Consider the following 25,090-nt stretch of genomic DNA (forward strand, 5'->3'; position numbering starts at 1 on the left):
AAGTGGCGCCAGTGCAGTTGGGCTGTGCCAAGGCGCCAGTCAGAGCTCCAGGGCTGGACACAGTGGTGGGGAAAAGAGTGGGAGCGGTGAGGAAAAAGCACTGAGTATCCAACCAGTCAGGCCTCACAGGCAACAATATCAACCAACCTTCTAGAATGGTGGAGGCTTTGTGTGTGTGTGTGCGTGCGTGTGTGTGGGCGGGTGGGTGGGTGCACATGAAAGCATGCGTTTGCATGGTTGTGTGTGCATTTACAGTGCCTTGCGAAAGTATTCGGCCCCCTTGAACTTTGCGACCTTTTGCCACATTTCAGGCTTCAAACATAAAGATATAAAACTGTATTTTTTTGTGAAGAATCAACAACAAGTGGGACACAATCATGAAGTGGAACGACATTTATTGGATATTTCAAACTTTTTTAACAAATCAAAAACTGAAAAATTGGGTGTGCAAAATTATTCAGCCCCTTTACTTTCAGTGCAGCAAACTCTCTCCAGAAGTTCAGTGAGGATCTCTGAATGATCCAATGTTGACCTAAATGACTAATGATGATAAATACAATCCATCTGTGTGTAATCAAGTCTCTGTATAAATGCACCTGCACTGTGATAGTCTCAGAGGTCCGTTAAAAGCGCAGCAGCTTCTTCATGTGAAGAAGTTTAAAGCCGGATTTGGATACAAAAATATTTCCCAAGCTTTAAACATCCCAAGGAGCACTGTGCAAGCGATAATATTGAAATGGAAGGAGTATCAGACCACTGCAAATCTACCAAGACCTGGCCGTCCCTCTAAACTTTCAGCTAATACAAGGAGAAGACTGATCAGAGATGCAGCCAAGAGGCCCATGATCACTCTGGATGAACTGCAGAGATCTACAGCTGAGGTGAGCTGGGAGACTCTGTCCATAGGACAACAATCAGTCGTATATTGCACAAATCTGGCCTTTATGGAAGAGTGGCAAGAAGAAAGCCATTTCTTAAAGATATCCATAAAAAGTGTTGTTTAAAGTTTGCCACAAGCCACCTGGGAGACACACCAAACATGTGGAAGAAGGTGCTCTGGTCAGATGAAACCAAAATTGAACTTTTTGGCAACAATGCAAAACGTTATGTTTGGTGTAAAAGCAACACAGCTCATCACCCTGAAAACACCATCCCCACTGTCAAACATGGTGGTGGCAGCATCATGGTTTGGGCCTGCTTTTCTTCAGCAGGGACAGGGAAGATGGTTAAAATTGATGGGAAGATGGATGGAGCCAAATACAGGACCATTCTGGAAGAGAACCTGATGGAGTCTGCAAAAGACCTGAGACTGGGACGGAGATCTGTCTTCCAACAAGACAATGTTCCAAAACATAAAGCAAAATCTACAATGGAATGGTTCAAAAATAAACATATCCAGGTGTTAGAATGGCCAAGTCAAAGTCCAGACCTGAATACAATCGAGAATCTGTGGAAAGAACTGAAAACTGCTGTTCACAAATGCTCTCCATCCAACCTCACTGAGCTCGAGCTGTTTTGCAAGGAGGAATGGGAAAAAATTTCAGTCTCTCGATGTGCAAAACTGATAGAGACATACCCCAAGCGACATACAGCTGTAATCGCAGCAAAAGGTGGCGCTACAAAGTATTAACTTAAGGGGGCTGAATAATTTTGCACGCCCAATTTTTCAGTTTTTGATTTGTTAAAAAAGTTTGAAATATCCAATAAATGTCGTTCCACTTCATGATTGTGTCCCACTTGTTGTTGATTCTTCACAAAAAAATACAGTTTTATATCTTTATGTTTGAAGCCTGAAATGTGGCAAAAGGTCGCAAAGTTCAAGGGGGCCGAATACTTTCGCAAGGCACTGTACATGCATGTGCAAGCATGCGTGCGTTTAGATACACTACATAGCCAAAGCTATGTGGACACCTGCTCATGGAACATCTCATTCCAAAATCATGTATATTAATATGGAGTTGTTCCCCATTTGGTGCTATAAAAGCCTCTACTCTTCTGGGAAGGCTTTCCAGTAGAAGTTAGAACATTGCTACAGGGACTTGCCTCCATTCAGCCACAGGAGCATCAGTGAGGTCAGGCACTGATGTTGGTCGATTAGGCCTGGCTCGCAGTCGGTGTTCCAATTCACCCCAAAGGTTTTCGATGGGGTTAAGGTCAGAGCTCTGTGCAGGCCAGTCAAGTTCTTCCACACCGATCTCAACAAACCATTTCTGTATGGACCTCACTTTGTGCACGGGGGCATTGTCATGCTGAAACAGGAAAGGGTCTTCCCCAAACTGTTGCCACAAAGTTGGAAGCACAGATTCATCTATAATGACATTGTATGCTGTAGCATTAAGATTTCCCTTCACTGGAACTAAGGGGCATAGCCCGAACCATGAAAAACAGCCCCAGACCATTTTTCATCCACCAAACTTTACAGTTGGCACTATGCATTCGGGCAGTTAGTGTTCTCCTGGCATCCGCCAAACCCAGATTCGTCTGTCGAACTGCTAGATGGTTAAACGTGATTCATCATTCCAGAGAACACGTTTCCACTGCGCCAGAGTCCAATGGCGGTGAGCTTTACACAACTCCAGCCGAAGCTTGGCATTGCGCATGGTGATCTTAGGCTTGTGTGTGGCTGCTCGGCCATGGAAACCCATTTCATGAAGCTCCCGACTAACAGTTCTTGTCCTGCCGTTGCTTCTAGAGGCAGTTTGGAACTCAGCAGTGTCGTGTCTTTGGCTATGCTGGATTAATTGCTAAGACATGCTATTCCATAAAATAATTTCTCCGTAATTAATATCACCTGATTGAGCTAATCGTGTAAATGTAATTGACTAGAGAGTCGGGCACCACGAAATAAAATTGGGTTTAATTATTTATTTACTAAATACCTATCTAATCACACAGAATTACATATACAAAGAATGAATTATACCTGGATAATTCTTTAGCGGGCGGAACAGATATGACAGCTTGTTACACAAAGGAAAAGGGGCTGGGTTGAGTAAAAGAGCGGGAAGACAGGAACAAAGGCGAAGCTGTGCTATTGTGAATACAGTATCTTATGCATTCTAAATTACCGCCCATTTGGAAAAGGAAAATGCAATAAATATTTACTCTGAGCTGCGCTTCGGTAGGTTGGTGGTAGATGGAAGACCGTGTTGCCCAACCGAGTCCTCTGTCCTTTGAAGAATGTCTCTGGTGGTCACTTGGATAAGTTGTAGTAACGTTGTTGTGTGGTAGATGGGATACTCTGTCTGTTCCTTCCTAACCTCCGTTTTCAGCTGCGGCCGCTAACGCAACGGCTAGGAGGTATCACTTCTGTCGTGAATAAGAGTTCAAAGTTCATACCATTCGCAACCAACGCTCATGCTGATGTTGGCTTCGTTCTGTAGTTTTATCTGAACCATTCTGACATAGGATCGTCATCCTCATATCCTCGGAACAGATAGTTATGTTGTTGTCAAGGGCTTATATAGGAAGGAAGAGGAGGGTGTGTTTGAAAAGTTTTACAGCCCTTGTCCCTTCACAGGGGAGGGCCACTGATTGAGCAGCCCTATCTTATGAAAATCCAAATCTCACATTTTAGAAGCTAAAATCACATTTCATCCCATCACAAATAATTTCATATTCAAACATTTAAATTGAACAGCAATTCCATGTGAATCTGATAACTCTGATGTGTAGACTTTCCACTGTAGAGTTTATGTCATCTTATTATTGATGAGAATGTATCCGATGACAACCGAACTAACATCATATTCATTAAGTACCACCACATATGTTCAATTGTTCGGATTACCAGAATATATTTCATTTCCCCCCCACATTCGGACGTTCCCAGACTCTCTATGTTAACCAAGGATTTTGCAAATCTAACCTTAGTAGGGTAGAGAGAGGAAAAGGGGGGAAGAGGTATTTATGACTGTCATAAACCAACCCCCCAGGCCAACGTCATGACAGCAGTGAGTGTTGCAACCGAGGACAGGTGATTTGTATGCGCTTCAGCAGTTGGTCGGCCCCATTCTGTGAGCTTATGTGGCCTACCACTTCGCGGCTGAGCCATTGTTGCTCCTAAACGTTTCCACTTCACAATAACAGCACTTACAGTTGACCGGAGCAGCTCTAGCAGGGCAGAAATCTGACAAATCTGACAATCTCTTTGGAGATTGCATGGCTGTGTGCTCGATTTTATACACCTGTCAGCAACAGGTGTGGCTGAAATAGCTGAATGCACTAATTTGAAGGTGTGTCCACACACTTTTGTATATACAGTGTATTCGGGAAAGTATTACTTTTCCCACATTTTTCCACACTTACTTTTTTCCACATTTTGTTACATTACAGCCTTATTACAGCCTTATTCGCCCTCATCAATCTACACACAATACCCCCACAATGACAAAGTAAAAACTGGTTTTTAGAAATTCTGAAATATTACATTTACATAAGTATTCAAACATTCTACTCAGTACTTTGTTGATGCACAATATATTATTGAGTCTTTTTGGGTATGATGCTACAAGCTTGCTACACACCTGTATTTGGGGAGTTTCTCCCATTCTTCTCTGCAGATCCTCTCAAGCTCTGTCAGGTTGGATGGGGAGTGTTGCTGCACAGCTATTCAGGTCTCTCCACATATGTTTGATCAGGTTCAAGTCCGGGCTCTTGAAAGTATTTAGACCCTTTGCTATGAGACTAGAAATTTAGCTCAGGTGCATCCTGTTTCCATTGATCATCCTTGAGATGTATCTACAACTTGATTGGAGTCCACCTGTGGTAAATTCAAATGATTGGACATGATTTGGAATATATAAGGTCCCACAGTTGACAGTGCATATAAGAGCAAAAGCCAAGCCGTGAGGGGAAGGAATTGTCCGTAGAGCTCTGAGACAGGATTGTGTCGAGATCTAGGGAAGGGTACCAAAAACTCTGCAGCATTGAAGGTCCCCAAGAATACAGTGGCCTCCATCATTCTTAAATGGAAGAGGTATGGAACCACCAAGACTCTTCCTAGAGCTGGCCACCCGGCCAAACTGAGCAATTGGGGGAGAAAGGCCTTGGTCAGGGAGGTGAACAAGAGCCCGATGGTCACTCTGACAGAGCTCCAGAGTTTCTCTGTGGAGATGGTAGAACCTTCCAGAAGGACAACCATCTCTGCAGCACTCCACCAATCAGGCCTTTATGGTAGAGTGGCCAGACGGAAACCACTCCTCAGTAAAAAGGCATGATATGACAGCCCGCTTGGGGTTTGCCAAAAGAAACAAGATTCTCTGTTCTGATGAAACCAAGATTGAACTCTTTGGCCTGAATGCCAAGCATCACTTCTGGAGGAAACCTGGAACCATTCCTACTTTGAAGCATGGTGGTGGCAGCATCATGTTGTGGGGATGTTTTTGTTTTTCAGCGAAAGGGACTATTTTTCAGGAGAGACCTGAAAATAGCTGTGCAGCGATGCTCCCCATCCAACCTGACAGAGATTGAGAGGATCTCCAGAGACAAATGGGACACTCCCCAAGTACAGGTGTGCTTGTAGAATCATACCCAAGAAGACTCGAGGCTGTAATCGCTGCCAAAGGTCCTTCAACAAAGTACTGAGTAAAGGGTTTTTTACATTTTTATACACCGTTCAAAAGTTTGGGGTCACTTTGAAATGTCCTTGTTTTTAAAAGAAAAACACGTTTTTTTTGTCCATTAAAATAACATCATATTGATCAGAAATACCATGTAGACATTGTTAATGTTGTAAATTACTATTGTAGTAGAAATGTTTTGTTATGGAATATCTACATTATCAGCAACCATCACTCCTTTGTTCCAATGGAGCGTTGTGTTAGCCAATCCAAGCTTATCATTTTAAAAGGCTAATTGATCATTAGAAAAACCCTTTACAATTATGTTAGCACAGCTGAAAACTGTTGATCTGATTAAAGAAGCAATACAACTGTCCTTCTTTAGACTAGTTGAGTATCTGGAGCATCAGCATGTGTGGGTTCGATTACAGGCTTAAAATGGCCAGAAACAAATAATTTTCTTCTGAAACTCATCAGTCTATTCTTGTTCTGAGAAATGAAGGCTATTCCATACGAGAAATTGCCAAGAAACTAGATTAGAAAGAGGAGTGGGAGGCCCCGGTGCACAACTGAGGACAAGTACATTAGAGTGTCTAGTTTGAGAAACAGACGCCTCACAAGTACTCAACTGGCAGCTTGATTAAATAGTACCTGCAAAACGGCAGTCTCAACGTCAACAGTGAAGAGGCAACTCCGGGATGCTGGCCTTCTAGGCAGAGTTTCAAAGAAAAAGACATATCTCAGACTGGCCAATACAAAGAGAAGATTAAGATGTGCAAAAGAATAGACACTGGACAGAGGAGCTCTGCCTAGAAGGCCTGCATCCCAGAGTCGCCTCTTCACTTTTGACGTTGAGACTGGCGGTTTGCAGGTACTATTTAATGAAACTGCCAGTTGAGGACTTGTGAGGCGTCTGTTTCTCAAACTAGACACTCTAATGTACTTGTCCTCTTGCTCAGTTGTGCACTGGGGCCTCCCACTCCTCTTTCTATTCTGGTTAGAGCCAGTTTGCACTGTTCTGTGAAAGGAGTAGTACACAGCGTTGTACAAGATCTTGGCAATTTCTCACATGGAGTAGCCTTCATTTCTCAGAACAAGAATAGGCTTACAAGTTTCAGAAGAAAGTTCTTTGCTTCTGACCATTTTGAGCCTGTAATCGAACCCACAAATGCTGTAGCTAGCTAACACAACATGCCACTGGAACACAGGAGTGATGGTTGCTGATAAATGGCCCCTGTACGCCTATGTAGATATTCCATTAAAAATCTACCGTTTCCAGCTACAATAGTCATTTACAACATTAACAATGCATACACTGTATTTCTGATAAATGTAATGTTATTTTAAAGGACAAAAAATGTGTTTTTCTTTCAAAAGCAAGGACATTTCTATGTAACCCCAAACATTTGAACGGTAGTATGTGCATATTTGCAAAAATGTCTAAAAACCTGTTTTTGCTTTGTCATTATCGGGTATTGTGTGTAGATTGATGAGTGTGGGGGGGGGACTATTTAATCCATTTTAGAATAAGGCTGTAACGTAACAATATGTGGAAAAAGTCAAGTGGTCTGAATACCTTCCGAGTGTGTGTATGTGTGTGTGGTTGCTTGGAGCCAATGAGGCTTCAAACCACAATTTTTATACTGAAGATAAAAGAGTCTTTAATATACATAATAAATATTAAAATACACCTTTCATCTGTTCAAATGACCTCGTTGAGTGACTGTATGTGTGATTAGCAGCCTGCGACAGGGACGAGAACAATGGACTCTGAACTGATCAATGTCTAAACGTATGAAATCAATCGACTTAATCACCTCCCTCACCTCAAGGACTTTAAAGGTCACGTGCGAGCGCTTACATTTCCCAACGTTATTCTAACGGTGGCAAAGCAACATTTAACAGACGTGAACTGGAAACAGATGTGCCACAGTATCCATACACCAATCTTAAAACACTAGAAACAAATAGCAGTGAATGTATTATCTGCCCATTCCAATATCTGGGTTAGCGCTATTACACAAACACAGTTACTGATTCCCATTCTGATATCACATGCTGCTGTCATACACTTACCAGCACTGTGTGACGCACCAGATTGAAAGCAGATAAAAATGTGTGTTGTTTTTTGTGGAGTTGATATAAAGAATGACTTTAGGGGATTCTGCACCCAGATCATAAATTGAATTGGGGTAAAGTAGCAGCAGTAATACACAATAAAATGCTACTCTGATATGCTTTATGAATATGGGCCCTGCAGTTCAGCATGTCCATAATAGAAACAGTGAGAAGTCTTAGATGACAGCTTCTCCTCAGGCCAGACAGACACCACTAGGATTTGGCCTACGTGAGCACATTAGTCTGCTTTTTTTATTTCCAACAACATTCTTTCTCTATGGCAGTTTAATTTATATATGTACTGAGCTTTTTCTGCCTACTCTGGCAGTGTTGGGATGTTTATAAATGACCCTTTCACTGCTGTGTCCATGGCAACCCATTTCCCTTGCACTGTTCTGTAGTAGTGGGGCCTGTCCTCATTCTAACTCTGTCTTTGTTGTGTTTCCTGTTGTCCCGATTCTTCCTCAGCGCTGCAGTAAGCAGTAGCGGAAAGACAATGACGAGAGAGTTACTACTAAAATGACTCAAGTGTTCTGTGGCTGTCCTCTTTTTCATGGCCCTTGGGGAAGAAAAGGGGCCTTGTCTGGTCGCATTAGAGGCCTGAGCTTTTGTCAAGACACCAGAGAAAGTACTGTGAACAGCGGTAGAGTTGGCAAGCGTAGTCAATGCCTTCAATGAGAGAGAATTCTTCAACGCTTCACTCCATGACTTTCAGGGCAAACAAGTAGGTTTGAGATATAAAATACAGCTATGGAGAGAATTCACTCAACTGAATGTCTGGTGCTGTTCAACTATTGACCATCTTTAAAAGTAGACTATATACATGAGGCTTTTTTATGGCAATGGTACACGCATCCCCGTTGGCACAGGGTGCAGATACATTTGATCTACTAGTACTACTAGTACTGGTGAAGATAAGGATAAGACAGGTACATGACCTGCATTGGGATAAAGGGAGGGCGAGAATGATACAGAATGCAAACACCAACACGAGTTTAATATTATATTATTTATTTATCTTTGTACAATGTAATTACAATACAAATATGTAGGTTTAAATACAAAATTCTGTAAATAAAGAATAAAAATAAACTCCACTAGTTTGTTATCACTACACTGTGGTTTACAATCGAGTTTAAGAGGTAATTTAGTTCTTATTTTGAACATAATTAACCTACAGTTTAATTTAAAGGGCGTGCAAACAAGGGTAATTTAACTAAATAAAAACAGCAATTTCATGAATGACTATGTCTTTTCTCTTAAAAGACGGGGAGAGAATTAATTTAGAAAATCTATTTGTCTAAACGAGCAAAAGCATGGCTCCTCACTACTGCTTTATATCTTTGGGAAAGCAAATGGATGTCAGTCAGTATTGTGCCACGTGAAAATGGCAAAGCCTGATTGGCTGAGTCCTAAGGAGTTAATGACCAGGAGAGCGGGATGGGTGGAGCCTGTTTGTCTAGTTATGTCCATTCAATAACACTGGTTCCCTGGGTTCCACTCTGTCTCACTCCCCATACACTCCTGTTGTTTGGGGCAGGATCGTACATAAAGCATTATAATGGCAAATAGCACAAAGCATCCCATCGAAGCACATGCGTTTGCCCCGTCTTGACTTGCCATTGGAAGTCCTGCCAAATGGGCTAAAATATACTGCACATTTACTGTCTTTGTGTGTTTAAACTAAAGTCACGGAAGGAAATGCTTGCCTCTTTTGAGAATATGATCAAACAGTAAAGTCTTGTTTCTATGGAGCTCTAAATGCATGGTGAGTATCATTCTAACAGAAGTACCTTTGTTTGGGAGTAGTGAAAGGAGATTAAAGGAATGAAACAACCAGTCTGTTTAACGTAACATTTTTCTTCTTTCCTCTTTTCTCAGTTCATCACAGCCCTTCAATAGTCCACTTCCTCATCTCATTCTCGTAAGTATGCCCTCGATCTCTCCGTCTACCTTTCACCTTCCCGTTTTCTTTCCCTCTTCCCCTACTGTCAGCTTGACCCAGCCCACTGGGCACACACTGGTTGAATCAACGTTGTATCCACGTCATTTCAATTAAATGAAGTTGAACCATCGTTGAATTGACGGCTGTGCCCAGTGGGAGGCACTACTTTTGACCAAGGCCCTATGTAGGAATAGGGTGCTATTTCAATCCCAGTCCCAGCGACAAAACAACATCATAACTTCCTCTCAAATAAAGCTATCCCGACCTCGCCATCTTTATCTTACGAAGTGCTCAAGCTCTTCCCTCCCGCCTCTCTTGAACATCAGGCTCAACATTCCCAAATAGACCCTCGTAGTGTTGACTGACTAAACTCGTACTGGGGGTGACTACTACTCTGTTTCAGAATATAACGAGAGTCAACCAACCACCGTACTATCTGGACCATTTGAACCCTTTCCAGAATGTTCTAGGGTTCTAGTGTGTCTGTCGTGCAGGTGGAGTGGCACTGGGACAGAGGTGTGTTAGGTCACCATGGTGATTTAGCTAACAGTGACTCATTTGGGTTGAATAGCAAATTGGCGGTTATACGTGGATTGGTAAGAAATAGAGGGTGAAAAAAGCATGCTATTTACATTCGTTTCCAGCCTCTGGTTTCATGACTCACTCCCTCTCTTTGCTCCCTCCGCTGCCAGTTACAGTTGCTAGTTATTTCCCTCCTCTTTCCAGTTAAACACAAAATAAATACAGGGAGAAACAACCTTTGAACACTGATGAAGAAAAATAAAATGATGTAAAACTATAACGGTTAAAATCTAAGTAAAAATAATAAATAAAACAATTTTGGCAGTCAAACTGTCACTCTTATTGGTCGACGCCTCCCTTGGGGTCTCTACCGTCGAGTCGTGTCATTGGCTAGTCAACCAGGGCCTTTGCTGTGCTTGGTTAACATCAGCGTAAATTCTCTGTTTCTCATTTCAGTGTCCTGTGATGTGTCCATATTCTCTGGCTCCTCCATAGATCCCCACGCAGAACATGATTGCTAGAAATCCCATGGAATGTATCGCGAGGAGCCCCATACACAGTCATCATGTCCCCCCTGCATTCAGACCCAATTTACATCCTGGGGTCTCAACAGAGGAGGAGAAAATTAAGAGGGGGGTAGCGAAAGCATTTAGGGCAGGGGGCTGGGGTGCTGAGTGGAGTGGTTCAGTCTGGTTGGGGGTCTGCATCATCATAGTCTATGCAGTGGCCTGACCTGGGTTAATACCGAGTTTAAGCTCGATCTCAAAGGTCTTTTGCAAGTCATTGGAGAAAGGGTTGGGTGCCGCCTTGGGTTGCGATTTGGTCTCCAGCGCAGCCCACTTTGCCTCGAAGCGATCAACCTCCTGGGCATTGGCTGGTGGCGGGTTGGCCAGCTGTGTGCTCTCCGGTGGCCAGCTGCTGCTACTGCCACCGTTGCTGCTAGTGCCGTTCTGCGTGATGGTGGCGAGGGAGGAGGTGGGAATGTTGTGGGGGAGGCCGTTGACGGTGGGATGAGCTCCAAAGGGTGGCATAGGGAACCCGCCCGGCTGGCCGGAGAAAGAGTGGCGATGCCCGCCACTGAGCGTGCCCATTTTAGGCCCTGAGCCCATACCCATGGAAGGCCCGCCGGTAGAGCCGCCTGCTGTGCAGAAAACATTAGCCACCATCTGGGAAGGCGTGATGCCCACCACAGGCACACTGGCGTTTGAGTACGCCATGCTGTTGGCCAGGGCGGGCATGTAGGCCTGCATGGGTACAAACGCTGGCTGCATGGGTGGCTGGGTATACATGCCCACGGGCGCGGGAGTGGCATCAAACGACAAGGGAAAGGGCTGCATGGAAGTGGGCAGGGAGCCAGGTACCGCTGGCATGGATGCCCCCATTAGGGGCACACATGACATAGGTGTGCTTGACATGGGTGGCCCTGGAATGGCAGGGGTGGGCTGGATGGGTGGCGGGGGCAGGTTGGGGGTCTGTTGCTGGGCTTTGACGGCCTGGGCCACCTCCTCCAGCCAGCGCTCAGCCTCGGAGGGCGTCCTCCTGTGCCCACTGTGGACCACCGGTGGAGGGGACTGGACCGGGGGCTCCGCCTGCACCCAGGAGGACGTGGCTGTGGAAGAGAAGCAGAGCACCACACGTCAATCACATACTACATCAACCCTGCTGCTGGATCTCTCTACCGCTTTACCATGACAAGCACAGAGGACACACACTCCCTATTCGGCAGCCTTTTCTGATTAGGGCCGGGATTCAATGCAAGGCGTGCCATATATACAACAAACCTTTTAAGGGTTGAGCCGACATGCACAACATTTACCATGAATGTGACCTCCACAAACATCGGGTAAAAGGCCTTTAAAAAGCTCCATTGACGGCTGTATAGTGACCTGCACTGTAGCACATCACAGACTGAATCCCGGCCTAGAGATAACTGACACTTCGCAGGCAATTCAGCCTTACAAGCATTAGAAACAATAGAGCATTGGAAACATTACAAATACAAACACAATACAAACACATTACAAACAATACAAACGCATTACAAACACAATACAAACACATTACAAACGCATTACAAACACAATACAAACGCATTACAAACACAATACAAATACACTACAAACGCAATACAAAGTTGGAGTTGAGCTGTACACTACATGTTAAGCCAGACTAGAGCTCATAGAGAGAATGATAAGGTAGTCAATGAGTTACCTTGCAGGGGGGCAGGGGGAGGGGGGATGGCTGGGGGCACAGTGCAGGCTGGCAGGCCGTTGGGTGTGGGGTTGGAGAAGAGTTCCTCAGAGGGCCTGGTGAAAGAATGGTTGATCTGGCTGCACAGAGCGTTGATGCTGCTGTCTGCCTCGCCACACACGGACAGATCCATCTCTGGGACTACAGAGGGGGAGAAGGGTTGAGGATTGGCTTTCCTTTGGATGATTTGATGGCAAGATTAAAGTCTTGGGCCAAACATACACTTATATAATGATATAAGATTAAAGTACATGACACCGGATGTTAACATTTCTAAGCCTTTTATTGCAAAGTAATCTGTTCCCATGGTCCTATGAGGTCTACATAATCGTTTGTACTTCAAAGTAAGAAAATAAAAGTTCCTCTGTAACACACCCGACCAGTCTGTTATTCATGCATGAGATTTTCTATGGCCTAAATCCTTAGTGTAGAAAACAGAGAAAACCTCTCAACCTATAGCCAGTAGATAAAAATAGCTCACAATTTGTGTAATTCCCCTATCAGTGACCTGTCCCTGACAGAGAGAGAGCAAAGCCTGTGGAGAGCAGAGAGAGCTGTGGGGCCAATCAGAACCAGAGGGGTCAGTGGTGGATGTAATCCCTATGGAGCTGCTGCTGCATCGTCTCTCTGTTGGATCCTATTAATTAGGGCACACCATAGCAAAACCTTTTGCAACGAAAACGAAAATGGGCATTTCTTATTGGACAAGTTTAAGTAGTCACACCCTGTTTCAGTCTGTTTTCTTCTGTTTGGTGCCTAATGAATATGACCTTGCTTAGAAGAACTACTCCCGGTGCAGATGTAGAGTGTCTTTCTGTCTGGAGAACCCTGCTGCTTTGTTCATGACTGCCTTGTAATGTCTCTCTTTCTGAACATTTCATTTGCCCATAGGGTTCAGAGAGGACGGGAGCAGCTGTGGGGTTTCTCTGTGTAGTAGTGTTAGTGTGCATGCATGTGTGCATCCGTGTATGTGTACTACAATCTCTGGGTCTATGGCTGTGAGAGGGGCTGGCTGGGGGCTGTCTCTGTGGACATGACAGCTTTAAGGGGATGTGGAGGGACTGGTCTAGTGGAGACTGCTCATAGACACATTGTTCACTGAGAGAGCTGTGAAATTAGCTGCTACTGTGTGTGTGTGTGGGTGTGTGTACATGTGTCCTGTGCTTGCGTGTGTTCATGCTCATGTGGCTTCTATTGCTAGCTAAGTGTGTGTGTGGGTGTCTTCTATGCATGCGTGGGATTCAAATAGGTACAGATCCTATACGAAAGAGAGAGTCTCTGTACACTATGCTACTACTTCTACTGCTGCATACATGAATGTAAATAGATGTCAGGCACATTTGTGCTGCAACCTTCAGAAATGTGTGTTTATTAATTATTAAAAGCCACGGCCTGCCACCATCAGCTTCATAATAACTATAATCAACATAACTGAGAGGTTTAATCTACCTTACTACAGCAGGAACAAAGCCGTGCTGGGAATCCTAATTATCATACTTATAACCATTACATGGACTCAGCAATCAGCCACAGCAATTAACAACATCCTTAATAACACACTAATGATCAACTCCACTGCTATTATGACCCCAATCAATCTCTGGCTTCACTTGTTCCTGGTCAAATACTACTTTGGTGTAATTATAAACACCACCATACGTTGTCATAAGGGTCCAGAGTTTTTTCTGACCCATGATCTGACCAGGAAAAAGCCCTGAGTTTGCCTTGGTCATGTCATGAAGGCAGGCAGGAAAACTCCAGGCTCTGGTTGACATTAGCCTTGATTTCCAGGCTTCCTCCGAGTGATGAACACAACATGGAAGGATGGCATTGCAGGACAATGTTGTCCTATACTGGTGAGGCTAACCACTCTTTGTCCTAGGTCATAGAATGCAGAGACTTAGCTAAGCTAACATAAACAGGTGAGGCTAACCACTCTTTGTCCTTGGTCATAGAATGCAGAGACTTAGCTAAGCTAACATAAACAGGTGAGGCTAACCACTCTTTGTCCTTGGTCATAGAATGCAGAGACTTAGCTAAGCTAACATAAACAGGAGAGGCTAACCACTCTTTGTCCTTGGTCATAGAATGCAGAGACTTAGCTAAGCTAACATAAACAGGTGAGGCTAACCACTCTTTGTCCTTGGTCATAGAATGCAGAGACTTAGCTAAGCTAACATAAACAGGTGAGGCTAACCACTCTTTGTCCTTGGTCATAGAATGCAGAGACTTAGCTAAGCTAACATAAACAGGAGAGGCTAACCTGGGTTCTTGCTTTGGAAGTCGGCGGTCTTGCGCTGCAGGTTGGAAGGCAGGTCGTTGAGGCGCAGCGAGAGCTGCCTCTTGAACGGCGAGTTCTTCCCGCTGAGGGCCGGGAAGCCCCGGAAGGAGCCCTGACGCACCAGTTGCTCAATGGGCGCGTGGCGCCGCGGGATGGCATGCTCCACCCCTTGCCCCACAGGCGAGGCCGAGCCCTCAGGGGGTGAGGAGGTGCCAGGGGGGATGGCTGGGATGGTACACGGGGGCTCTGGAGACAGACAGAGTACAATGGTAAATGTTGGACTACAATGACCAGGGTAAATGTTGGACTACAATTACCGGGGTAAATGTTGGACTATAATGACCAGGGTTAATCTTGGACTACAATGACCAGGGTAAATGTTGGACTACAATGACCCGGGTTAATCTTGGACTACAATGACCAGGGTTAATGTTGGACTATAATGACCCGGGTTAATGTTGGACTACAATGACCAGGGTTAATGTTGGACTACAACCAGTAACCACTACAGCCAATAACACTGATAAGGGTTACTACTAGCCAACATACAGTAGATGTGTTGCTACACTTCAGAGTGATAGAGGTGAACAACAACGACGATCCACAGTGAGTGAACCCTTCTGTTCCTGTTAGCTCTATAACACAGGCCACATTTGACTTTCCAGTAACTTTCCAGTGATACATTAGAATGTGAGAGACAGGTGTGACTGTCTGTGTGTTTGTGCTGCTCTCCGTCTCCTGATGAGTCATACCTTTCTTCTTGTCCTGCAGCTGCTTCGTGATGTCATCGCGCTCGCCCCCCTGCTGGCTGGACGACGTCATGCGGAACGAGCCCTCGCGCACGAAGGAGGTGCGGCTGGCGTCGAACGAGGCTGTGACGCCGCACTCTTTCTCGCGCCGCTGCTTCCTCTCCAGACAGGCGGCGAAGGCACAGCCCACGGCGTGGCTCATACGCTCGCCCTGGTGACCACAACACACCCGGTCAACACCCCTCCTCAACACCCCTGTGTGTGTACGTGGGCGCATGCATGTTTGCATGTGTGTAAAACTCTATTATGTGTGAATGGCCACTAATACTGAAACATACACATTGACAAATCTGAATATAGCCTAAAGCCAGTCAATTTCCATACTGGAAAATGCTTTATCAAACCAAAGCCATGTCTTTGAGCAATGACTTGACACTATAAAAGTGGTTATCACCCTGTAGGAAATATGTCTCCGAGTGCCAGGAGGTCACAGTGGATAGGGCTAAAAGAAGCAATTGAGATGGAGATAACCCTAGAGTAATCCTAATCTTAATCCCTGGGTGAGCGATATGGGGATTGGACTAGTTGCTGGGCCTGGGCCCACTCACACACACACACCCTCACCGAGTCCTTCAGGGCCATGAAGCAGTGGCAGATCCAGCGGCGTGTGGTGCCATCACGGCAGATGTAGGAGAAAGCCTTGTCATAATTGCGGTCAGGCGCACAGAAGGACACCTTCTCAATGGTCTGGTCTACGATGAGGTCCTAAAGACAAAGACATTACATTGTAGAGAAGGCTGATTTTGCCACGTCATAAATGAAACGTATCACACATAACATGTTAGCGTATAGAGAATGCATATGATTAAAACACACATACTAAAATATCAAATGTAATTATTTGGTGAGGAAAGATAATCTTGTTCACAGCTCTACAAATCATGAGGTAAAACATGATGTAAAACATGATGTAAACATGATGTAAACATGATGTAAAACACGATGTAAACATGATCTAAAACATTATGTAAAACATGATGTAAAACATGATGTAAAACATGATGTAAACATGATATAAAACATGATGTAAGACATGTCAAATATGATGTAAACATGATGTAAAATACGATGCAAAACATGTTGTAAACATGATATAAAACATGATGTAAAACATGATGTAAACATAATGTAAACATGATGTAAAACATGATGTAAACATGATGTAAGACATTATGTAAAATATGATGTAAGACATGATGTAAAATATGATGTAAGACATGATGAAAACATGATGCAAACATGATGTAACATGATCTAAAATATGATGTAAGACATGACGTAAAATATGATGTAAGACATTATGTAAACATGATGTAAACATGATGTAAAATATGATGTAAGACATGATGTAAAATATGATGTAAGACATGATGTAAAATACGATGTAAGACATGATATAAAACATGATGTAAAACATGATGTAAAATATGATGTAAAACATTATGTAAACATGATGTAAGACATGATGTAAAATATGATGTAAGACATGATGTAAAATATGATGTAAAACATTATGTAAACATGATGTAAGACATGATGTAAAATATGATGTAAGACATGATGTAAAATATGATGTAAGACATGATGTAAATTATGATGTAAGATATGATATAAAACATGATGTAAGACATTATGTAAAATATGATGTAAGACATGATATAAAACATGATGTAAAATATGATGTAAGACGATGTAAAATATGATGTAAGACATGATGTAAAATATGATGTAAGACATGATGATGTAAACACTTTGTTTTTCTCTTGTTCCAGAATCTGTATCAGGCTCATTCAGGAGATTCGGCTGGTGACCATAGGGAACTATCAGGTGAGGAAGGGCCCCCCCCCCCCCCCAATCCAACTAGTGGCCCCTGGGCTCCCGACAGACTTTGAGTCAGAGTGGAAGGAGTGGGAAACAAGAGATGAAAGGGAAACGGGGCTCACACTCATCTGGGAATAGGAAGAGAGGGATGAATGAAGCGGGCAAGGAATAAATAACAGTCTATTCATTCAGAGCCAATTAGTAGATGAAGAAAGGCTGGTGGTGGAAGTGAACGTCTGGTTATGTGTGTGTGCGAGCGCTGGACTGGGTTTCCTCTGGGTGGGTGGAGGTGAGGGGGATAGCAAGGGGTGTGTGTGGGGTTGTGGGGGATCACTCATAGGCATGTCACAGAAAACCTGAAAGGGGGCACAGTGCTGAGTCATGTCACATGGGTCAGATACAGAGGCGGAGGGAGAGGGGGCTTTCTTTCTCTGTGGCGGTGGTGTTCTTTAACGCTGACTTTAAGTGGACCGGGAGAGGGAGGGAGGGGAGGGTCTTTAGGAGACTGCTGACTCAGTGAGGTAGGGGGTTACAATAAAGAGGGGAGGTAGAGGGATGCTGGGGGGGGATGGGGGGTCTATTTGTCTACTGCCACACAGGAAACAAAAAAGACTGCTTAGTGGGACTGTTTCTTCCCCTTTCTTTTCTCTGGCCTGACAAGAAACGTGGGTAATTGCACTCACAATAGGGGCCCCTGGAGGCCAGACAGTCCTGTACTGAGGTGTGCATGTGTGTTTCTTTGTGTGTGTGTCAAATCAAATGTTATGTGTGTGTGTGTACTGTGTCTCCCTCCCCAAAGCCCCCTTTGACATCCAAGTATATAAAAGCATCGGACTGGTGAAAACGTTGGCTGGAGGAAGTTCCTTGCCCCAATCCTTTCCTTTTAAATCCATGAGGGAGAGTGCACAAGAGAGAAGGAGGAAGAACAGAACTGGAATTTATAGTCAGGCTCTGTCTGAGGCCGAAGTATGAATTTGATGTCAAATTCAAGTCATGCTGTCAATATATTTACATTTTAAATGTCAAGTGTGAAAACTCAGCAGTCCGGCCTAAAGTAAGTTTAATCTGGCCAGTGAGGATAAACACAGTCATCGGGACAGGCACGAGGTAGGGTCCTTGTGCTCTGAGTGTGAAGGGTGACATCATCAATCTCAGCCCATACTGAGAATGGCAGGTGACCTGGGAAAGTGCTGGGGTAGAGAGAGACCTGCAGTGTGGGTAACAAGAGGGGGGAGAGTAGCAGCCGAAAGGTTGGTGAAGGGTAGAAGGGGGAGAGTAAAAGACGAACGGGGGAGTAGGGGGAGGGTAGGGGGGGAGAGTAAAAGACGAACGGGGGAGTAGGGGGGAGAGTAAAAGACGAACGGGGGAGTAGGGGGAGGGTAGAGAGGGAGTGCCAGCTTCTCTCCTGCTGAGCAGTTTTCTCTCTTTGTCTTTCCAACACACTTTACCTACTACAGATGTAGGATCTTAATTTGAGGCAGTTTGCTACGGCATAAAAATGATCCTGCAGCAACCAGAAATGGGAATTATTATGTGGATTATTATTATGGACATTTTTGTAGGGGTTGAAAGATTTCCATGTGGACATTACAAACTTCAGAAGCCTTTTTAAACTTCAAATACACTACACATTTCAAATGTCCAGCATTGCAGGAAAGTTATCCTGCATCAGAGTGATCAAATTATGATCCTACATCTGTACACTTGCTCTGTCATACAAACTCTGGACTTACTGAGATAGAGACCACCAGCAGGGCTGCTGTTTCATGTTTAGTCACTTTTGACATCTGGAAGCAGACTTTGTGTGTTTGTATGTATGATTAGCACACACTTTTATGCAAACAGCCCTGCAGGCACACTCTTACCTTGGTTTTGTCATCCACCACTCTGAGACCGTCTGCTGAAACCCACAGCACTGCTTTCACTGTCTTCTTGCCACTCTGTGGAGAGAGACCGAGATAGGGAGAGAGGGAGAAAGCGAGAGTGGGAAAGAGAGATAGGGAGAGAGAGAGAGGAGGGGTGAGAGAGAGAGAGAAGGAAAGAAAAAGATATGGAGAGAGAGAGTGAGTGAGAGAGAGAGGAAAAAAGAGAGGTTTTCTGCAGTATTATAAATGTAAGAGTTATAAACTTCCTCAATAATTGGATTTATACCAAAACATCGCACAGCTGATCATATTTCCACCCTACAACCCCTGATAGATAAACATGTCCACCACAATAAGACAAAAATGTATGCTTGCTTTATTGACTTCCAAAAAGCATTTGATTCTATTTTGGCATACAGGACTGTTCTAAAAGTTAATGAAAGTGGTGTAGGGGGTAACATATAATGCTATATGCTATAAGCACATATAGTGCTTCTACACCTGCATTGCTTGCTGTTTGGGGTTTTAGGCTGGGTTTCTGTACAGCACTTTGAGATATCAGCTGATGTACGAAGGGCTATATAAATAAATTTGATTTGATATACCATAATTCAATGGCTATACGAGTATTATTAAAATGAGCAAGAAAAAAAAAAAATTCTTTAACCAGGTACGAGGCCTTCAACAGGGTTGCAATGTCAGCCCCGCGTTCCTCAATATTTACATCAAAGAATTGGCCAATTTAATAGAAAAATCCTCAGCCTCTGGTCTAAATCTCCACAATTCAGAGGTTAAATGCCAGGTATTCGCAGATGACCTGTGGCTGCTGTCTCCCACAGCACATGACCTACAGCAGAGCCTGGACCTGCTAGAGCAGTACTGCCAAACCTGGGCCCTGGCAGTTAACCCCAAAAAACACAAATAATTATTTTCCAGAGAAGATCCAGATCTCAGGGAATTAGACCAAAGTCTAATTTCAAAGTTCAATTGGTAGAAAATACAGAGTACTGCACACACTACAATTACTTAGGTTTAAAAATTTGCTCAACTGGACACCTTAATGAGACAGTAAATGAACTGAGAGAGAAAGTACACAGGGCATTCTACGCCATAAAAAAAAAATTTGAAATACCTATTCACATTTGTCTAAAACGAATTGAATGTCTCATTGCACTTAATGGCAGCGAGGTGTGGGGTCCACTTGCAAAACAAGATTTCACCCAATGGAACAAACACTGCATGCAGAGTTCTTTAAGATTATCTTACATGTCCAGAGGAAAACTACAAACAACGCATGCAGGGCAGAATTAGGCCAATATCCACTGAATAATAAAAACAAAAAAATAGCAATTACGTTTTGGAAACATCTAAAATACAGTGACCCCCTCACATATTATTACCAGGCTCTGCAATGCCAAGAGTCCTGGGGCTGAGTTCACAAACCTGTTCTACTAACACACTGACGCCTCAGGACCAGAACATCCAATCAATCAGAATAAATCAAATTACAACACAGTCTAAACAAGACTACATGACCTATTGGGAAGCACAAGCACAAAGCAAAATGCTGTGCTATCTGACCCTAAATCAATAGTACACCATGACAAACTATTTGGCCATGGTCACTGATCAAAACCATAGAAAAACCTTGACAAAGTACAGGCTTAGTAAGCACAGCCTTGCCACTGAGGAGGGTCGACACAGGAAAACCTGGCTCCCTGTAGAGGAAAGGCTGTGCAACCACTGCACCCCGGCAGAACTCGAGACAGAGCGGCATTTCCTGACTAAATGTACAAAATACAGTGTAAAACAATTAGTGTGTAATTTAACCAAACGTGAAACCCTTATTTAAGGTTTCAATGACCTCTCTGGTGAAAATAGGCTACCAGTCCTGTTGGGCGAGGACACAGAGAACTGTGGGTGAACAGCGCACTACATTGCTGCCTGCCATAAGATGAGGCACAGTGTCTGACAGACCAACCAACCTGCACATGTCCTCTATGCCATTGTTATTGTTATTGTTGTTACTGATTGTCCCGTTAACAATCTTGATTATTATTATTTTGATTGTGTTAATATTATAAATTAATGAATCACTTAATTTCCAAAGTACGCTTTGGCAATATGTACATTGTTACATCATAACAATAAAGTAATTCAAATTTAATTGTATTGGGAGGGAGGGATTGAGGGAGGGGGGAGAGCGAGAGAGCACCACTCTCATCCAACACACTCACACCGCAGGGCCATTCAATCACTCTGGCCTGGCATCATCAATTGTGAATTTATCTGACTGATGCTGCAGGACCGGTGCAGTCAGATCACCAGAGGCCTAAAACATATGGCTGTATAGTAGATCTAAGGGTTTTCATTGTCCTCAAGTGGCAATAGTGGAATGCATGTCCCAGTTGTTCTGTTTCTCTGTAGGAGGCAGTAGATAAAGAGAAATAGAGGCGGGTATCCTACCGAGGGAAGCCAGCTGGCTGTCTCACTTCACAAGCCTCTCTATCTATTCAGCAGGGGGCACCAGAACAAGGCCAGGCTAAAAATACCATCAAAATATGAGGGTAGCTGGGAGAGCAGTATTCCTGCTGAGGGGCTGAGATTTGTGTGTGTGTGTGTGTGCGCGCGTGCGTGTGTGCGTGCGTGTGTGTGCGTGCGTGCGAGAGAAGGAGAAAGAGCGAGATGAGGGAGACTGAGAGCGCTGCAGGAAATGACTTTGAAAAGCGTGGCAAACCGATGAAGCGTCAGTATTTTGCATAATCCCAAAGAGAAAGCGCGAGGGGAGAGTAAAGGAGAGGGGAAGGAAGAGAGTTGAGGCAGTGAGAGAGCTGAACTAGAGGAGAGGTGGAGGAGCACCATGTAAAACATAGAGAAGCGTGTGAAAAACAAGGTACAGCGATGGAGAGAAGGTAGTGGGAGAGGAAGAGGAGGAGAGCCTCCGAGAGAAGGTAGTGGGAGAGGAAGAGGAGGAGAGCCTCCGAGAGAAGGTAGTGGGAGAGGAAGAGGAGGAGAGCCTCCGAGAGAAGGTAGTGGGAGAGGAAGAGGAGGAGAGCCTCCGAGAGTAGGTAGTGGGAGAGGAAGAGGAGGAGAGCCTCCGAGAGAAGGTAGTGGGAGAGGAAGAGGAGGAGAGCCTCCGAGAGAAGGTAGTGGGAGAGGAAGAGGAGGAGAGCCTCCGAGAGAAGGTAGTGGGAGAGGAAGAGGAGGAGAGCCTCCGAGAGAAGGTAGTGGGAGAGGAAGAGGAGGAGAGCCTCCGAGAGAAGCTAAGAGTTGCTGCCTGACTACCAGCCAGAATCACAGCCAATCACTATACTGCAGATTGGAGAGAGAAAGAGAAAGAGAGGGAGAGAGAGGGAACTGAGTGTGTTTATAGGTAAAAGAAAAGTGACAAAGGAGATGACAGGGGTGCAGCAGACTTGCTGATGAAGGCTGAAGGATAGAAGAGATACACACATGCTAGAGTGCACACACACACACACACACACACACAACTACCCTGCTGAGCAGTGGACAAAGCCCATGAAAGACGATGAGAAAAAAGGGTCAGGCTGGGAAAACAAACAAGACAGTGAAACACCGGAGCCGTCCAGGCTTCTCCATGGGTCTAGGCCTGCTCTCCCAACTCCTTCCCCACAGACAGAGCCCCAAGGTCGGGAGAGCCTGGGAGCTGACAGGGGGGTGTCCCCTACTTCCTGACCCCACTCTGACTGCATGCCATCCTATCCCCAAGACCCTGTCTAGTATACCTGGCTTCTCAGCAGCACTGGCCCGGGCAGTAGCACATGCTATGGTTGCTTTCTCGCTGTTTGCAGCTTGTGTGACCCGGCCTGTTCTGTGTCACACTGTTCGCACGGCCTGGGCTACTCTGCCTTCCCAGAGGGCCGAGTGGCGGGTGGCTGTTCTAAAGCTGTGGTACGGGGATGGTCAGGTCTGAGTAGCTGAGCTCATTACTGAGACTAAGGAGGGCTCAGCCCCACCAGGAGAAGGAGCAAGGGGCTTAGATTAGGAATTAAATGCAGATGCTTGGGGTGGGATTGGGCTGAGCTTAAAGACAAAATAGAGGTAGGTAAGGGCAGAAGAGGAGAGGAGATATGGATCTGGGGATAAGTGAGTAAGGAGAAAAAAGGGAATTGGAAGGAAAAAATCTACAGGTGAAAAAAGCTGAAAAAATCTTGAGAGGGAGCAGGAGACTGCAGTGGTGTGTGTGTGTTGAACTACTGCATACGTGCACGGTGCAGGATATCTTATAATGAGTTGATAACTCCACCAGGATAAGAATACCTGCCTATACAACAAAACATGGCTGCCTACATAAACAGAAATACAACAGAGGTACCTGCAGGGGTTTAGAGTGGAGGGATACTTACAATTTTGAGCTTTTTGACAGCCTCCTCACACACATGCATCCCTCTGGATTCCTCCACCTCCACCAGACCCAGGTACTACAGAGAGAGAAAGAGGGATAGAAACAACAACAGAAAGAGAGAGAAAATGTTAAAACCGAGAGGGAGACGCAAAGGCTATTATGAAGATTCATGCAAACTGCATGAACACAGAAATATGCCCAAGTAACCTATGCAATCTATTTAATACCCTCTGCATTCACATTATCACAAAATAGTGTGAGTCCTTCCATTCCAAAGTGAGCTACCAGACCGTGTTAGTTGCCAATAATGAGGATGAATGAGGGAGGATAAGAGACCTTTTACGGGATTAGATTTCCTGTCCCACAGAGTTCCCTGTGGCGCATCGGAGGCCCTTGGAGAGACAATTAGGTTGCCAGAGCTTTTTTTTGTAAAATACAAACCCATTCCTCTGAGCCAAGCCAGCAGAGTGAAAAACATACAGAAAAGCTGCCTCAAATACAGTAGATTGTATACTACCTTTCCGCAGAGGCCTTTTTGAAAGCAAGTCACTTTATTTAGCCCATTTAGAGTTGTGTGGCTGAGTGAAAGTGGACAGAGAAAATGAGAGAGAGAGAGAGAGAGAGACAGGCAATGTTCTCTCAAAATTGTTTCATCACTGAGCAAATTTCAGGTATGCTGAGCTCAAACTTGAACATTGTGCAACTTTGTGCAACTTCCGGTGTGCTTTTGCTGTGAACACTGAGGCTCTACCCACTTTAAGTTAGTTTTAACAGTGGTCAAGTAAGCTTCTGTGGCTCTCATAATGTAGGCCTAACAATGGAGAAAACGCATACAATAACATTTTAACATGGAAATAGCTGTTCTACATTCAGCCTACAGTAGCAGCCAATGAGTGGTGTTCAATGTAGGCCTACATTCCATAAAGCTTTTGAAAAAAACATGCAGGGCTTGACATTAACCTGTTTATCAACGTGTCCTTCAGACAAGGAGGTGACTGAACATTTTGTTGTGTTGTTTGATGCAAGAAACCACTTTACAAAATAAAACCAGCATTATTCCCATGCCATTATTACCGAGAATTAGACAAATGATGCTACCCTCTGCCTATTGCCTACTTAGGCTTGAATAAGCTTTCTCAAAATACAACACTGCCATTTTAGACAAAAAAAGCTGTCTAGAAATACACACGTTTTGTGTTCTTGTAGGAAGCAATCACTCCCCCATTGCTGACTACAAAGGATCTATAACTGGGGTAATAACTCACTAACTAGCAAAGGATATGAACAAATGTACACACATCACTACATGTAGCTCTCACTTTGATCTCAAAACAAGCGCATCTACCCACAACCGCTGATGCTGTAAACACAGTCCAGTTCAAAGTGAATGGCACAGATCCATATATGGCAATGGTCTATTTGCATATACAGTAGGCTACTGCAGCTTTGATTGGATACGGCGCACCGGTCTGTGTAGAGTACGGGCTGAGTAGTGGTGTCATTGCAATAGAATCATACTCTGATGTGTTCTGACTACAACAAAATATCTTAT

The 25,090-nt window shown here is 44.3% G+C and overlaps 1 protein-coding gene across 2 annotated transcripts in view; it reads right to left on the reverse strand.

The window, feature by feature from the left end:
• Positions 1–8,819: 8,819 nt before the first annotated feature.
• Positions 8,820–25,090, reverse strand: part of LOC109905533 (numb-like protein) — a 60,676-nt gene continuing 44,405 nt past the window's right edge. For both annotated transcript variants that reach the window (XM_020502958.2, XM_020502957.2), the window contains exons 3-9: positions 23,540–23,614; positions 19,173–19,247; positions 16,051–16,191; positions 15,430–15,637; positions 14,660–14,923; positions 12,358–12,537; positions 8,820–11,755 (exon numbers count right to left, since the gene is read on the reverse strand). In XM_020502958.2, the coding sequence (XP_020358547.1) occupies positions 10,863–11,755; positions 12,358–12,537; positions 14,660–14,923; positions 15,430–15,637; positions 16,051–16,191; positions 19,173–19,247; positions 23,540–23,614 (1,836 nt within the window). In that variant the 3' untranslated portion in view covers positions 8,820–10,862. The remainder of the gene's footprint in view (positions 11,756–12,357; positions 12,538–14,659; positions 14,924–15,429; positions 15,638–16,050; positions 16,192–19,172; positions 19,248–23,539; positions 23,615–25,090) is intronic.

The sequence above is a fragment of the Oncorhynchus kisutch genome, linkage group LG15 (genome assembly GCF_002021735.2).
Source record: "Oncorhynchus kisutch isolate 150728-3 linkage group LG15, Okis_V2, whole genome shotgun sequence".
In the NCBI taxonomy this organism is placed as follows: domain Eukaryota; kingdom Metazoa; phylum Chordata; class Actinopteri; order Salmoniformes; family Salmonidae; genus Oncorhynchus; species Oncorhynchus kisutch.